This window comes from Mercenaria mercenaria, chromosome 13 (assembly GCF_021730395.1).
Source record: "Mercenaria mercenaria strain notata chromosome 13, MADL_Memer_1, whole genome shotgun sequence".
In the NCBI taxonomy this organism is placed as follows: Eukaryota; Metazoa; Mollusca; class Bivalvia; order Venerida; family Veneridae; genus Mercenaria; species Mercenaria mercenaria.
The window spans coordinates 73,485,162-73,503,240 of record NC_069373.1 but is presented as its reverse complement, the minus strand read 5'-3'; the positions used below and the strand labels follow the sequence as shown (position 1 = coordinate 73,503,240).

The window sequence follows — 18,079 nt, the reverse complement described above, 5'->3', positions numbered from 1 at the left end:
ATAATATAAAAATGTCAAAAAAAGCTTAATACTTTACTCGTCTTTGGAGTACTTCATCCTGGGCTTCCACACGTAAGTAATACTAGTATAATACTAGTATAGTAATATTAGAGATACACTAAAAGTGAATACAAGAAAGTGTTTTACCAACCCATGTTACCACAGAAAAATGTATTTACTTTTTCCATAGGACTTATAATAAAAAAGTTACAAAAAATACCTAAAATATTGAAAATCTAAAAATAGGATTTCTAAAAATAGACTAATTTCTGGAATTTAAGGGGAAGAAACTCAGTACAAAAGTTTAAAAAAGGTTACTTCCCTTTGGCTCTAAGCCAATCAGAATGAGTTATAGTGAAAATACATCAAAATTAACCTTAAATTCTAAGTAAAAGGGGACATAATTCAAGAAAAATTGGTGTCAGAGTTATGCACCTTGTGTCACATGATGTGGGTGATGAGGTGGAACATCTATTTCAAGTTTGAATCAAATCCATTCAGTAGTAACTGAGATATAGTGAAAATACATCAAAATTAACCTTAAATTCTAAGTAAAAAGGGGCATAATTCATGAAAAATTGGTGTCAGAGTTATGCACTTCGTGTCACATGATGTCGGTGATGAGGTGGAACAACTATTTTAAGTTTGAATCAAGTCCATTTTGTAATAACTGAGATATAGTGAAAATACATCAAAATCAACCTTAAATTTAAAGTAAAAGCGGACATAATTCATAAAAAATTGATGTCAGAGTTAAGCATCTTATGTCACATGATGTGGGTGATGAGGTGGAACATCAATTTTAAGTTTGAATCAAATCCATTTAGTAATAACTGAGATATAGTGAAAATACAACAAAATTAACCTTAAATTCAAAGTAAAAGGGGACATAATTCATGAAAACTTGGTGTCAGAGTTATGCACCTTGTGTCACATGATGTGGGTGATAAGGTGGAACATCTATTTTAAGCCTGAATCAAATCCATTTAATAATAACTGAGATAATAGATTTAGCGACGCGACGGGACGGGACAAAACTGACTCCTATATAGCAGCCCCCACAAACATGTTTGGTGGGGGTATAAAAATAATAATATCATAGTCAAGGAGCTAGTCTAATTCCAAGACCATTAGCTATTCAGAAATTCCACTAGCATTTAGTTTGTAGGCTTTTCTGAATTGAACCCTGGATTTCATCATATCAATATATCAACAGCCAACAGTGAATCTGCATTTAAAGGGTTGTAGGGCAATGTTGGCATTTATCGACATCTTACTGATTGTTTACTCATGATAATCTTCATGATCTTAGCTGAAACTACAGGGTTAGAATTTAACAGTGTTTTGCACTTGCAAATTTTGCGAGTACAAAATATTTCAACTCGCAATTTATCAACTTTAGTCGCAGTTTTGTTCAACCATATTTGGCAGAAACAAGGCTCTGTCCTCCATAACACTATCAGCACGACTAGTGTGTGTAGTACAAAACACGGGTTTTCCATCAAATATCGTGTGCGTGAATACCGGTAGTTACCATGTTGCATAATCAAAATCTGCAAACAGTCCACACACAGGGATTTTTTTACTGTTTCAAGCCTGGGGCCCGATGCCCAATCAATTGGGGAAAATGGCGCTTAAAACCTGAAAATTGGGAAATTCAAAAAATAAGTTTTACCATTATACAACCTTTATTTCAGCACTGTTATTCAAGTGTATGTCACATTACCAGTCTTTTTTTTTCGTCTTTTTTTTTCTGCTAATGGAGCTAGTATTGGAAACCTAAAAATTGAGACTACCACAAAATTGGTATTTTTTGACAGATTTTTGGGAAATTTAAACCTCAGAATTGGGAAAATAAGCAAACTTTTGCAATTGGGATGGGGCCGAAATTCGGCCCCAAAATCAGCCTTAAACAAGAGCTGTCTCCATAGGATGACACATGCCCCCGATGGCACTTTAAATGAATAGTTATGGCCGATGTTCGAGTTTAGGACCTTTGACCTACGGAGCTGGGTCTTGCGCGCAACACGTCGTCTTACTGTGTCACACATTTATGCGTAGTTATTTTAAAATCCATGCATGAATGACAAAGATATGGACCGGACACGCCCATCAATGCACTATCATCAAAAAAGACCTTCAACATCTAAGTGTGACCTTGACCTTTGAGCTACGGACCTGGGTCTTGTGCATGACACGTCGTCTTACTGTGGTACACATTCATGCCAAGTTATTTGAAAATCCATCCATCGATGACAAAGATATGGACCGGACACGCCCATCAATGCACTATCCCTTAATGTCTAAGTGTGACCTTGACCTTTGAGATACGGACCTGGGTCTTGCGCGCGACACGTCGTCTTACTGTGGTACACATTCATGCCAAGTTATTTGAAAATCCATCCATCGATGACAAAGATATGGACCGGACACGCCCATCAATGCACTATCCCTTAATGTCTAAGTGTGACCTTGACCTTTGAGGTACGGACCTGGGTCTTGCGCGCAACACGTCGTCTTACTCTGGTACACATTCAAGCCAAGTTATTTGAAAATCCATCCATCGATGACAAAGATAAGGACCGGACACGCCCATCAATGCAATAACCTTTAATGTCTAAGTGTGACCTTGACCTTTGAGCTATGGACCTGGGTCTTGCGCGCGACACGTCGTCTTACTGTGGTACACATTCATGCCAAGTTATTTGAAAATCCATCCATCGATGACAAAGATATGGACCGGACACGAAAAATGCGGACAGACCGACAGACAGACGGTTCAAAAACTATAAGCCTCCCTTCGGGGGCATAAAAATCCCTGACACACTATGTAAAACCGTCATCAATCGGTGAGTACTGTGTGAAACATCATCACCAAATGCATATTTACAGCAGATCGAAACTGAAAGTTAAAGAAATTAAAACCATCTTCAGATCTACTTGAGATTTTGCACTCGCAAAATTTTGCTAGTTTGGGCAAAAGTCACTCGCATTGCTTAAATTCGAACCCTGAACTGATTTTCAACGTTATTAATTATTCATCCCCATCATCAGATGCATATAGCGACAGCAGTAAGGCAAAACGAATATAAGTAGTCCAAATAATTTGACATAAGGACTGATTCTGAGATATTTTCGTGATAGGGTAGAATCCTCTCTTTACATCTTTTCTGCTGAAAAATAGATTTAGGTAAAAACACGATCAGGCAATATACTTGAATGATGAAATTGTAAAACAAAATAAAACTTATTCATTTTAAGGTTGAAACGTAACAAAAACACGTTAATAAAGAATAAACACTGTATGTTTCATTTGGCTACCTCGCTGTATTTACATGTCCGCCACTACACTCAGTGCAGCTGACAGTGTGGTTGGTCGTTATCGATCGGGTGACACAAAGCGGAGCCATGTGAAATGTATGTAAACTTTCGGGCACATTGTTTAAAACAGTGACAAACTCGTGTTTTGCCGTTTATTCACAAATATCAATTGAATGGAAGGAAAACATGGATTTCTTTCCAGGTATCTTAAAATTTCAGAAATATTTTTGTTTTATTAATAGTTAAAATGAAATTTAAATATCGCCGCATAGAATCGTTGCTGAAGGTTCACCACAGAAAAGGGCCTTCCTATGTTGTACGTAACGGAGAGATATTGACCTGTGCAAAAATTATCACAATATCGCGACTTGCATACAATTAGTTGGACTAATCAGTAAAAACAATATCTTGATGTAAAACTGGTGTCATATTTTTGCATTTTTCCAGTTAATCTGGAGGCTTATCAGTGATAAGCTGGGGTTGCTAAAACGATAGCACACAGATGTTACACTTACACTTGCTAACTTTTGTTTTAGGAAGAACTTGTGACATCATTAAAACATCACAGAAAATATTAAGGACTGTGGCAGTAATTAACATTAATAGACAGTAACATTAATGGACACTTACAATTGAGGCATCGATAATTAAGTGACCACTGACAGTAATACCTGAAATTACATTTTAAGTGACAACTGTCAGTAATACACTACATTACTCTATCAGGAGGTAAAATAAGCCCAGGAAAGAATCCGTCAATTGATACATAGTTTTTCGCACATGAGCTTTGTAGAATATAGCCTGTTCCCCAATAATCACGCGGTACTACTCACACTAAATACAGTAAGCAAGCAAATGATGATATAACAGTTATTTTGTTTAATAACTGATTTAAAGTAATTCCTTATCTATCAAAACAGACAAGTTTTGACACAAAATATAATTAAAATACTTCCGACAATCACATATCAACATGTACACTTTCTACCATTTTGATTTTGTATGTCCTTAATATTTTCGCATTAATGATGTTGTTGTAGTTGTAGAATTATTGTTAGGTTACATACCATGATATTTGTTTATTTTCGGTACATTACGGAATTCTGTGTGTTTGTAAAAATAAAAGTTTAATTATAACAATATTGGCAAAACTATGTGAAATGTTCCACACCCAGTACTTAACAATTTACTCATTTTGACAGCATGTACTCCTGAAAGAGCTGTTCCTTCTCAGAACCTTGACCTTTGAACCCTGGTATGTGACCACTAAAATTAGTCCGTGTCAGAAATTATGCTACCAAGGCGGGAATTAAAGGGAAACGGGCATTGTCAGATCGTCATTCATCCGAATCGGGCCTATTTATATCAGACGACATAAACAAAACATTGGCGAAAACGATGTTAACAAGTGAAAAATATAGGATTTGGGTTTAATTGGATAGAAATTAAAGTATTTTAACTAATTTGAAAGTTAACTCACCAAAATTCTATGCATTGTGGATAAATTGATTAAAATTTGAACTGAAAATGAAAGTAGGTTGTTTGTTAATGTCAAGATGGCGCTGCAGTCACAGACACTTGGGGGTCAGAACCTGTCCCCTCTCCCAATCCGCCCCTGCCAACCTTCAACCAATATATTTTCGCTTTTTAAATCAAACTGAGCACATGTCTCGATCATACAACAACTTCTGTTACCATTTCAACATGTTTAAAAAATCTCCCATATGCTATCAATGCTCAGAAAAACTAGTTTTTTTGAGCATTGATAGAGTATGGGAAATTTTCAAACATGTTGAAATGTTAGAAGTTGTTGGATGATCAAGACATGTGCTCAGTTTGTTTTAAAAAACAAAAATGTATTGACTGAAGGTTGTCAGGGGCGGCATGGGAGGGAGAGGGGTGCTGACCCCCAAGTGTCTGTGGCTGCAGTGCAAAGCGGAAATAACGTGAAATTACCAATGACGCGAGAATACCGCGGACGACTATACTGTGTGTTGATTATAATGTGAAAGCTTTCCTATTTTTCACTCGTGTCGTGATCACGAAAACTAATTACAAATGTGAACAAGCGGAAAGATCCTATTTTCGTTTCACTACAGTAGAATTTAGAAAAAACTCAAATCCAAATTAATTATATATGTTCATTTTAATGGCTCATAAAGTAAATCATACCTTTAACTTCAATGTTGTTATAGCTGTCGTGCATTAACTCCTCAACTTGTGCTTGTTTGCATTTCGCGCCATCTGTCAAGGTCAAGCTATTTCACGGTATCCGGCCTCGTACTGTACGGGTCTGTTACACTGATCTGTCTAGCAATACGTTATGTTCTCAGATATTTAGTTTATTTTAATATGTAATATAATGCAAACAGAGAAAATGTTGAATAAGCTAATCATAACTGATCCGTAGCGCCAAAGAGCTGACAATACATAATCTGTCACTTTTTCCAGACCGTTTTAAAATGCCACAAAATCAATTATCACAAAAAATACCTACTTTTTTTTTGAAAAATATATAGATTGTACCATTGGGTAAGCATATAATAAAAAAGATGACTCTTGATTTGTTTTATTTGAAAATAAAAACATTACAACCCACACCGCTAGTTAATTCGCTACGAATTGCGAGGTCCTGCTTTCACCTCCAAGGTAATTTGCATAATCGACTGCTCCGGATGTGACGTCATGCCGACCTGATCAACGCGTGGAAGAGTCTAAGTTGAAGTAGTTTGTAATCCCGCTCGAAAATATTTGAGAAGTATCTATCTATCTACATCTACATCTTTCACCCAACCATCGCTTTCCGAATACAGCCAAACCTGTGAACAAAGACCATTCTTCGGAACAAGCAAAAGGGGAATGGTCACTTCTCAGTTAGCCATTATCATGCTGATAAAAAGTATTTTTACAGCTTCTTTCTTTCTTTATGTTCTATGTATTAATTCGGCCGGTGCAAACTTGCAAATTTTCAATTCAGCAGTTATTATTATGTTTGCTATAATGCAAAATTCGTGAAAATTCGGTGGATTTAAAATGTTTTCATGCCGGAACGGTCCAGCTTGGTCGTTATTGGGGGGCAAATATGACCCTTGGGAACGAATTAGGCCGGTCGCTGGTCTCGGTCGCCAGGTGGTCGCTATTCACGGCCTTTTTATGAGCATTTTTCTATGGGGGGACAAGAGACCGGTCGTTGTCGACAGGTGGTCGCTATTCACGGGTGGTCGCTAGCACAAGTTTGACTGTATCACTGGGCGGCGCTGTCAGAGAAACAGTTGTTAAAGAATTGATATGTTACAATGTTAAAAGAATAAAAGCTAATAAAAAGACAGTATGGCATAATGCTACATTTAAAATAGGACAGAGGCAATAGAATTACATATTGACCACCACCAACTCTCTCTAAAGATACTGAGACTGGGGCTGGAGTTGGTAGGGAGTTCCAGAGTCGGATGGTCCTTGGGAAGTAGGAGATAGAGAAGTACTGAGTTTGAGACATGGGAATTAAGTAATTTAGGTTTCTAGTTGGAATAAGATGAGATTGGTCGACTGCAACTGTCTGGGTCCTTATTTTTTAAAACATTACTAACGAATTGTGTAACCTTCTATATTGGCGTGTATTCCAGTAGGGTTATTATAACAGTAGCTTGATCTGGGATGCATTATTCGGCTCGAGTGGATTTTGCCAGATCGGATCTCACGAGGCGCGCAAGCCCCGAATGTTAGCCCGCCCGCTTAGCTCAGAAGCTAAGAGCGTTGGTCTACGGATCGCGGGGTCGTGAGTTCGATCCTCGGGCGGGGCGTATTATGTTCTCCGTGACTATTTGATAAACGACATTGTGTCTGAAATCATTAGTCCTCCACCTCTGATTCATGTGGGGAAATTGGCAGTTACTTGCGGAGAACAGGTTTGTACTGGTACAGAATCCAGGAAAACTGGTTTGGTTAACTGCCCGCCATTACATGACTGAAATACTGTTGAAAAATGGCGTTAAACCCAAAACAAACAAACAAACAAACAAGCCCCGAGTGTGATCCGACCTGGCAAAATCCACTCGAGCCGAATACAAAGTCACAGATCTAGCTACTGTTATAATGACCCTTTTATTACATACCTTTACCATTTTGATTCTTGTTTTGTTCTTGAACGAAATCTTCAATGTTTATCGATATTAAATGGAACTTACTGAAGTTTTTATGTGCGCTATTTATAGAAATGTGTCGGGTCATGCATATTAATGAAAATAGTCCGAGAGCATACAATACGGAAGGTACAATACGGAATTTAAAAGGTACAATACGGAATTTTTGTCTGTCTGTTCATATTTAATTGTGAAATACAAGCCGATTTTTACAGAATTTATATAGGTATATAATAAATTCTAATATTTTCAACATGTGTGTAACACTGCTTGTGTAACTGTAGTCGTACATGACGTACCTAGCAGCTGACATTTTCGACTTTGCTAGTAAGGGTTTTTTGCCAAGGATGCCAGACGCTTGAACAGTACTCCAGTTACTCCGGTACTGTCTAACTCTTTACAAGAACGTAGACACTTTCGTGCACGTCAAGCCACAAAGATTGTTAGTAGAAAATAAGAGAAAACGGGCCAAAATAAAAAGGAAAGGAAACATTGTATGAAAACGGATGAAGAGCAAGGTTGGATTATGGTGAAGTGTGTTCAATTGAACTGCTCGATTGTTGGCAGGAAGGGAATATCTGGTAGAAGATTATTTCATAGGACTTATATAGATAGATAGAAAGTAGGACAAAACGAACACATAGTGGGGCACTGCCTTGGAACAGTCAGCGGCAAAACCACCACTGGGGAGCTTAAACCGGTTTATAATGCAGCTAACATTACTTTAACCCCACCATATTCCAAACTTTGAGTCACAGGACAGTGTAAATAAAAGTTATCCCCTAACACATGATAGCAACAGAAGGCATGTTATGTAAAACACAAAAATGCCCTGGTAAATTTATATAAAAAGTATTCCTTAAGAACCAAAAACGCATGTACTCAATGCCTTTGCAGAAGACAGAGCAACTAGGGAAACACCCTAAAGTGTCCGACGAAACAGGCCAGAAGACAGAAATCAAAATAGCTCAGTCCAGAAGGGATTTAAGAACTACCTATCATAGAGTCCTCCACCTGTTCCGCCAGACACAATCAAAAAGGAAAGCGTAGCGTCCAACTGTAAAAGTGTTGAACACCAATCATGCGGTGTGTCCCAAAACAGTTGGATCATAAACTTTTTCAATAAAACGTTTTATAACTAAATACTAAATACAGTTTGAAAATTTCCATGACCTAAAATCTGACGAAGTTTGTAAACAAAGAATGGGAGAACTACAAGGTTAACCATTTTTTCCAGTGTTTCAACAATTTATTTGTTTGTAAACCACATCCCCATAAAAATCGGGTTTTGGTATACCTTCTCGCAGAAGACTCGCGATTCATGCAGATAAGTTCTGCAACCATGCTGGATATGTTCCACTGTATACTAGACATCAACATGTCTTCCTTTTAAAAAAGTAGTCGTTGCCTGTCTAATGTTTGTCTCTAGAAATCTGCGTGCGCACACCCAACTCACGGTAAGAATACATCTTCTACTTCCATACTGTACAAAATCCCTCTCTCGGGCATTGTAGTACTAGGGTACATAAATATAAAAGTGTTATGCGGCGTACAAGTATGAAAATTAAAACAATAAATGTAGCAGGTCTCCTAGAAGCTATGCCACGACGACGAGACCCCACCTCTACCCCTGAAGGTTCCCAGGCTGTCGCTGTGAATAGGTGCTCTGGCAGCTGGTTCGAAAGTCTGATTGCTAAGGGAATGAAGGAGTAATTCTGAACATCAGTTCGACAGAATGGCACATGGAATCTGTGCCCATAGCCATACCCACCAAGAGTCAGGGGTAGAAGAAATGTGCCAATTGGATGTCAAGGAGGTTGTGATTAATACGGTATGCTTTAATCAGCTTGGCTTTCTATCGACGTTGCTGCAGAGTGGACCAGCCACGTTCATAACCACCTGGCTGGCACTGCTTGTAGTTTCCCCTTGACGAAACGTGCTGCGCGGCGTTACTTGGTTCAATCTGATTGAATCTTGTATATATGTTGTGTCGGGTATCTCCTGCTTGTTATACGGAACACCTCGCATTTGCTGAGGTTAAAGGACATCATCCATTTCCTTTCTAAGTCCTGCAGTCGGTCATGATCCTCTCGGAGAGCCAAAGAGTCGGCTTGTGATCGAATCTTTCGATAAACAAGGCTATCGTCAGCAAAAGGGCGACATGTTGAGGAGATACACTACGGAAAGTCGTTGATGTGCAGGCGAAACAAGAGGGGGCAAGGCTGACCCGGTGACAGAGGATGATTCGGAAGTGTGACCTTCTACGACCACCTGTTGTCTGCGGTTGGACTGGAAGCCCTGGATCCAAGTTAGGATGTTGTCTCTAATGCCGTAATGGTCTATCTTAGCTTGGAGACATTGACGTGGAACCACATCAAACGCCTTGCTGAAGCCGAGGAGGATAGCATGAACTTGTTCACCTTCGTTTAGGGTAGAAGAAAGGTTCTTACGCGTGAGAACGTGAGGGACGTTGACTTTCTCCCAATCAGATGGGACTATACATCTTGTTGCAGAGATGCATTGAAAACAAGGGTAAGAACCGGAGTGATATCATCAAGGAAGTCCCAGAGAAGACGTGTCGGCACCTAATCTGGGCCTGAGACCTTGGGTGAGTTAAGATCGACATAGAGAAATTTTCTCAACGCTTTCAGCTCCTACTGTGAAGTTAAGCATGTTTGGATGGCTGCTGTCCCAAATGACAGGAATATCAGCGAGAAAACACTTCAGTGCGCTGTTTGCTGAGGAAGGTCGACTTCATGCTAGAATTGCTGTGGGCACACAATCAGCCTTCAAAGGAGAGATGCCTCTCCCGTCCGATCTCTTGCTATAAATGACTGAGTAAAGCTATATAGGATCGTCTGAGACCAAGTCACTGACATGTGCATAGTTGGCATTGCTGTTCCTTCCTGAGGTTCTTGTACACTTCAATGTATTTTCCTGATCTAGTCAGCCGAGCCCTTTCGTATGCTTTCTTTTTGCGCTTGACTATCCTGGTGACTCTGGCTGTGTCTAGTGGTGGACATCTTGGCCCATGGGTCCATAGTCTCTATAATGTGGTATGTGCCTTCCAAAGAGTATCTATGCCAGTGTTGATGGTATGTTGCTGGATGAAACGGTCCATAAAGTCCTGTACAAGAGTACGGCTCGAGTCTGGCTTCGCATCTCTCCATAGTACAATCTTCATGCGCTCATTCTCAGCACTGTTCTAGATCTAACCTTAAATAATTTCAAATTAGTAATGTCAACAGACTTATCAACTCTGTCAATTTCATGTCTTTCTTTACACAACAGAGCCATGGCCGTAACAGAGAATCTCATTCTTTCATTTAAACAAGCTATCTAGCTATTCTCGATGGGGGGGGAGGGGGTGTTGAAGGCCTGTATGTCGATCCCCGTCTACAACATTACCTGCATAACCTGATCTCACTGCACCATACAATGCTGGGGAAAAGTCTTCAAATTAAACTTTCGACAATCCGTGTTAACATCAACAGGAAAAAAATCCAGAAAACAAAAGACCATTTACAAAAATGTATTACATTTGCCCCCATATTCGTAAGGCTTCTTAGTGGAATATTGACTTTACAGATTTCAAACACTATCTTCTATAGTTTCAATGCATTTTCTGTTAAAATTTTACATGGATGATCGAAAAAATTAGATTTCACCTTACTGCTCAATGAAAATATACGTTAGATAATCCACTATGAATATTTTTTAAAAGAGAAGGAAAATTATAAGAAAATCTTAAATTGTGGTATTAGCGACTTGTTTTTACCAACATACTTATGAATATGGGCCCAGATGCGTAAGTTACAAGCTATTTAAGATAAAGAAAAAAAACCTAAAAGAATTTTGTCAAGGAACATATGTCTTAAGTTCCTGTAAAACTTTATTCTGACATGTCTTTTTCATAATGAATTTTACATTTAATTATATCGTAAACATTTTTTTTCAGAATTCATTCGAAAATGATTTATATCATTTTGAGACGACCAGTAAAAGTTGTTTCTTATCACAGATAAATTACTGTTGTATATCATTCATTATTTATTGTGTTAAAATTGCATGATCTTCAAATATAAATTTTTGTGTTTTTTACCTTGCTTATATTTTATTTCCGTATTGCATATTGAATATGTTAACGGTAAGTGATAATGCATATTTCAATATTCATATAATACCCTGAAATAGTACCGTGCTACTTTACATTGTAAATATTTCAGAAAATAATTTAAATTGAACATCTGTTCATTTAGAATAAAATAGATCAGTTCAGTACCTTTGATATCAAACTAAACGAATCTACGTATGCTGCTGGAAGTTTAAAGTCTCATAATGCCTTTGTTTGAAATGTGGCTGCCGCATTTTTCGTTATCGACATAAAATGTTAATTTTTTGTTACATCCTATATATGATAACTGTTTTCTTTAATGTATGACAAAGGTTTGAATATTGATGAATATAGTAGAAGGTTTTATTGAATATGTTGTCTTTGATTACCTCCCTTTGGTGCTCTAACTCTACAGTCTTATGTGCAGTATTAAAAGTAACGCCTTTCTGACAAAATAATTTTGCAAAATATCTATTGAACATCTGTATTATCAGGGTTTAACATAAACCTTATGGAACTTTAATCCGTTCACAAGTAAATAGATATGCACATCATATAAACAGCATATTTTCAGTCTGAAATAGAAACTTTTCTAATCCGAAAATCCCTCTAATCCGAACGTTTTTTCTGGTCCTAGCATGTTCAGATTAGAGAGGTCCCACTATACATTTTGTATGATTTGATAAAAAAGAAGCAAACATCACAATTATTGTTATTCGTGTTCGTTGAGAGAACAAGGCCGGACAAATTCTTGACGGTGTCTTCCTATCCACAGATTTGCTATCCATTTGGTACCCAGCAGTATTGGGCAAGCAGCGTGAAACGTTTTCATATTGCCATAACCGTTTCGGTGAAAGTTGTACCATAATATGGCATCTCCCTAGAAGATACGAACACATATTATTACATAGACTTGTTTCAAAATGTATAATTTCAGTGTTTTACTCTGATGAAGTCCAATGGACGAAACATGTTACTTTTAAAGTAAAAAGTATATCTTGAGTTAGTTCTTCGCTTTATCTATTATTTAGAGTTTTACGTTCAAATTCAGACGACTCATAGTCTTAGATTTTCAACAGGTTAGAAGTAGTTATTTTTCGTATGCTATTTCATCTTATTTAATTACTGTTGATTTTTTCGGAACAATCTGAGTCGGTGTAATTAATTCAAAAACTTGACTCCGCACCTTTTCCGGCGGTATTCGAACGCTAATACGTGGGAAGACGGTGGCGCCACCTGCTACAACTTCATTTAGCTGAAGAAAAAAATACAAGAACTTAAGATTTGTCAATTTTACTCCCTGTATTTGTACACACTTAAAACTTTTGATCATCTTATTGTACATTTACGGAAGAGCATTAGTGCCAGGTGCGTTTTTTTATTAACTCGAAATTTCGACTTACTAACCCGAAATTTCGACTAAGTAACTCGAAATTTCAACTTAGTAACTCGAAATTTCGAGTTACTATCTTGCCCTTTTAGCCGCAAAATTTGAACGTCTGTCCGTCTGTCAAAGGCCAAAAATGTAATGGAAGACTTTTGACTCTTCGAAGTGGAATCATCTATCTACATATCCACACATTGTACCGAACGTGTAGGGACTTGATCATATACTACCATACATCAATGTATGACCTACCATAGCCTCTAGAGCTACTCCAGATTTCAAACTGTATCCAGGATAATCTTCATTTTATATATGTATAGTATGTTCAGGAGGTAGGGGCTCGAACTAGGTCGAAAACCTTCCAGATAATGTCAAAATAGTGAAATATTCTAAGTTTGAATACTCCCCGGTCACCTTCTATGACCTCTCCTCAAAGTCCAGACCTGTCCAGGTACCCGATCTGGGTCAGACTCATAACTACACTTCCATTTAGGGAATGTCTATATTTCATTGACATATGGGCTCAAATAAGGTCGAAAACCTTCCAGACTTAAACATGGTTTAGGCACCTGGGGTCTTCCTCCAACATAAAAGCTGGGAAGTCGCCACATGACCTATAATTGTGTCGGTGCGACGTTAAACCCAACAAAATAAATAAATAAATAAACATGGTTTAAATAGTGATATTTTCTATAAGCAAACGCCGCCCGGTAATCTTTATTATATGACCATGTATGGCTACCCAATGGATACACCAGGTACATAATCTTGGCCAGGACCTATACATCAACGTAAACTATTGTAGTTAGTAACTCGAAATTTCGAGTTAGTAACTCAGAACTTCGACTTAATAAATATAACATACACCTGGCACTAATGCTCTTCCGTACAAATTTCACTCAATCACTATAATATGCTATCGAATGTTTGACCAAGGTCCATTGTTTTACGGATCGTCATTCACAGATTCTTTGACGCGGCCAACACCAGATAAATCGAAGCCTTGGATTTGAACCTTTACATTATTCAATTAAGTATTGAAATAAAGTCTACATGTACTTACATAAAATAAGAACGTAGCAATTCTATCATTGATGAGTGGATTATCGTGTTTCTGAAATACAGAATGCATGTCAAAGGTAAACCAGAAATAGACTCTGCAAACTTACATTTGAACTGCGATATGAAAACATCTGTACATTGCACTTCCGTTAACGACACTCCTAAAGAGCGAAATCCTGTATACAAAGACATGTATTTGACCACTTTTTCAATAAATTAACCTTTCCAATCATATAACCTCTGTTCCACGTGCGTTGCATTTCAGAAGCTGCATAAACTTTCAGAAAAACTTCGTATTTATTAAAAAATAACAATAAAAAATAAAAAACAACAACATGGGAACTATGGAACCCCGTCGTGACATGCTTCTTGTTATTTGCTTTCTGTTTCATGATTTTCATGTTTGCTCTTTGCATTTTACTTTTTTTCGTTTTGCTTTTTCCCACGGTCGTATGTACACAATTTTATATCTTTAAAACTGCTTTAAGTTGATGTCTTTATAGCTATAGGCAGATATAAAAAAAATAGGAAAAGACAAATTGCAAAGTGCAAGAGGCAAAAACAATAAGCAAACAGTGAAACGCAGAAAGGAAATAGCAAACAGTAAAAAGCTTGTCGCGCCGGGATTCCATAGTGGAAAATGTAACCAATCTTTCAACTCCGACAAATTCTCGGTCGGTGAGCCCTAAGTTGGTAAATTACAACGCGTGTACAGGAATATAAAGTGGCGCTTTTTCAGTCACACAGTAGCTCTAAACATGGTAACAGGGGAGCAGTGGTCTAGTAGTTAAGGTGTCGGCCGCTCAACCCGAGGGTCGTGGGTTAGAGTCACACTGGTGCCACGACTATGACTTCTCTTATGACATCAGTACTGTTTTTTTCAAGGAAGCGTACTCGGGTGTGGTTCAATTAAGCTTTAAGCTTTCATCTCAACTGAGCTAATATAAAATAGTATTAACTAAACATGGTAAATTAGTACTTACTGGAGTCTAGTCGTAATGAGAGTAATAATATCCGCCTATTCCATAATTGGCGATCTGAAATTAAACGGTTCATGCCAATAAAATATCCGAACGGCTCGAAACAGTAAAAGTAGAATTCAGTTGCAGCTTCTCGGCCCTTTCCGTCAAACATCGGTCAAAAACCCTCCACATTATAAGCCTAAATACACCCGGTCAAATTTTAGAAACATGTAACAGACATAGTAAAGATAGTAAATATCCGTAGAAACAAATACGCCACACAAATGTGTACGTACAAGCTGCATGTTGATGCTTTCAGCCCTGCCTTGTACAATTGAACTGGCGGTGCGACTGAATCCAAACAACAGAAATAACACTACCGATCAAATTTCTTGTGTATTGTTCTTCTTTAATTGTTCCAATGCATTATTACACGTTGAGTGCACATTATATTTTTGGCACTGTGTACATGTGATAGATTACCGCAAACGATTACCAAACGATATTTGCTTCTGCGGAACAGAAACATTATTTGGAGACCAGTTCTGGAATGCAACTGGCCAGTTTAAAAAAAAGGTGTGCTATGAAACAGATAATAAACTGAGTTTTGAGACTGGCCCTCAATTTTCAGATAGTTTGTAGACAGATATTACCTGGAGTGTTGCATAAGACTCTGACCGTAGACCAGTAATGGCTTGTACCCGTCTTTTCAGTTTTCTAATCATAACTCCTTGTACTTTGGATCAGATTCTGCCATATAATGTCTGCAAACATATCAGTGATACACTGATTTTAACATGTTCAGAGTATAAACACCAAATATTTTCATTGTAAATGATCAATTTAACTTTTGGCCGTTAATTTATGCTCCCTCTCGGAGCGCTTCACTTTGCATATCTGGGGAAAATCTATGACGTCTTACTTGTTTATTTGTACTGAACTAATTAATTACCTTATATAAACAAAATGATTACAAAGTACAATCCGCATTTTTACCATGTTAAACAATACGAAGAAAGAAATATGATATTAGGAGTAAGAAATAGAATATAAGGAACTAGGACCGAAATCAAAACATGATAAAACTGACCCTTTGCTTATCCTGGCGTCTGATGTGCTCGACTTCATCTCTTTCGTACCAGGTATTTTCTTTAAAACTTTGGACGCTTTTAGCTGGAAAAAGGAATGAAATTTCTACATGAATTTCATAGTCTTTCGCTATCTATGGTTCAGGGAAGTTCATAGCAATGTTTCAGACATCAACAGTTGATATTTACATTCCAAAACGGTCTTTCTGGTGAAGCTATCGATCCAACAGCCCGTGGACTTTTATTGCAACGACTAAAGCTAAAAGTTTCATGTCCTGCATTGAAATCCATTTCTTAAGTGTCAAAGCTGTGCGTTTCTACAATTTGCACACGTATTTGTTTTTTCAAAGAATATATTTATATCAGGCAAAGTCAGCAATTCAGGCCTAATACAAAAACAACAGTCAAGGGCGAACCTAATACCAAAGGTCAAAATTCAGACAGAATCCACAGTCTTTAAACAGACCAATGTATTTTATATTCAGATCATCACTGCATAGCCTAACCACGATCCAAACCGAAAAATAAAATTTGCATGAAAACTTTCTTGTCATCAGAGAAATCTTTCTTTTAATGCCACCATTTTAATGAGCGTGAAGTTTTCAACGGGTGTTTAACCAATCATAAGAACCCACACTGCATACATTTCAATCGCCATAAACATGGCTCTTTACTATTTTGAATAGCTTTATATCTTTTAATAATTGTTTAATTACGTCGTTTCGCTTGTCTAGCATACTTTTTTGTGTACTCAACCCCTACAGTGTCCGTCAACTAAATGAATCATCAACATAAAGTGGACATGCGTATAATGTTGGAAGTATATATTCCCTTTTTTACAGTTACACACTTTCAAAAACCTAACGATATTACAACTACATTGGTTTTTGGGTACTCAGCTTCTTCAGTGTACATCTAAATCAAATTAAACTTCACGGAAAGTTCATACAGAATATATGAGCCGCGCCATGGGAAAAACAACATAGTTGCTTCGCGACCAGCATGGATCCAGACCAGCCTGCGCATCCGCGCAGTCTGGTCAGGATCCATGCTGTTCGCTTTTATAGCCTACTGCAATTAGACAAACCTTTAGTGAGCAGCATGGATCCTGACCAGACTGCGCGGATGCGCAGGCTGGTCTGGATCCATGCTGGTCACAAAGCCACTATGTTGATTTTCTCATGGCGCGGCTCATATATATATATATCAGATTACGCTTAACCTCCTCCTGCAGCAGGCGTCATAATTTTATTTATTTTCCAAACATGCGAGTCTTGGGAAGTATATTGAAGGAGAAACTTGATAAAATCTTGGACGAGCAACATAAAACGTCTGCGGAAAGAGTATAAAATATCACCTTTAATGCTGCTTACAAAATACCAGAAAGGAAAATGCCCTTAAATGAAGGAGTGAAACTACTTCTACTTGCAACCCTGGATGCACAGAAAGCGTTCACTGTAAACCACGAAACCATGTTTAACAATAAAAATTTTAAGAATATACCTTGGAAGCGTATAATGAAACCAAGTAAATAATAACTGCGGACTCGGTTTGACCGAGTCTTTTCACGAGAGGCTTTGAAACGAGCAACACCTCTCGCACCCCCTGGAACCGGCTTAAGCTGAACTCTGTTGTTCATGGAAGCATAATATGCAACCAAGCAAACGATAACAACAAATTCATTTCATAAGCAATGAGTTCTACTTAGAATCTTCTATGCTGAAATGCAAATGTAAAGGTAAAATGATTTAGTGCCGGTAGAATTCGTACTCATACCGGGGACACAGCAAGTTGGCAAACTATCCTCAGCTCTGTTCAAATGCTGCCATAACTTAGTTCAGCCACAACAAAAAGTATCACGAGTCTTTCACTTGATGTCATTTGTCATTTGAATACCTAAATGTCTATGACACGCCAATTGTCCAATAATTACGCGAACCCAGGTTCACGGTCGAAAAACTAGGATTAACGATCGATAAACCAGGATTTTTCTAAAGTAAAACCAG

General features: G+C 37.8%; 1 protein-coding gene and 1 long non-coding RNA gene across 4 annotated transcripts in view; both read right to left on the bottom strand.

Moving 5' to 3' along the window:
• Window positions 1–5,660, bottom strand: part of LOC128548013 (uncharacterized) — a 29,872-nt gene extending 24,212 nt beyond the window's left edge. The window contains exon 1 of one of the 3 annotated variants that reach the window (XM_053522272.1): window positions 5,494–5,660. In XM_053522272.1, coding sequence (XP_053378247.1) covers window positions 5,494–5,527 — 34 coding nt within the window. In that variant the 5' untranslated portion in view covers window positions 5,528–5,660. Of the gene's footprint in view, window positions 1–3,321; window positions 3,347–5,493 lie in introns of those variants that run through there. The other 2 variants (XM_053522270.1, XM_053522271.1) reach the window with 2 other exon arrangements.
• A 6,726-nt stretch (window positions 5,661–12,386) lies between these two features.
• On the bottom strand, window positions 12,387–16,203 carry LOC128548015 (uncharacterized). The gene is made up of 6 exons (XR_008366868.1): window positions 16,076–16,203; window positions 15,639–15,749; window positions 15,007–15,060; window positions 14,025–14,075; window positions 12,761–12,829; window positions 12,387–12,454 (listed from the first exon to the last, which is right to left on the bottom strand). It is a non-coding gene; the product is annotated as an uncharacterized LOC128548015 (long non-coding RNA).
• Between the last annotated feature and the right edge of the window lie 1,876 nt (window positions 16,204–18,079).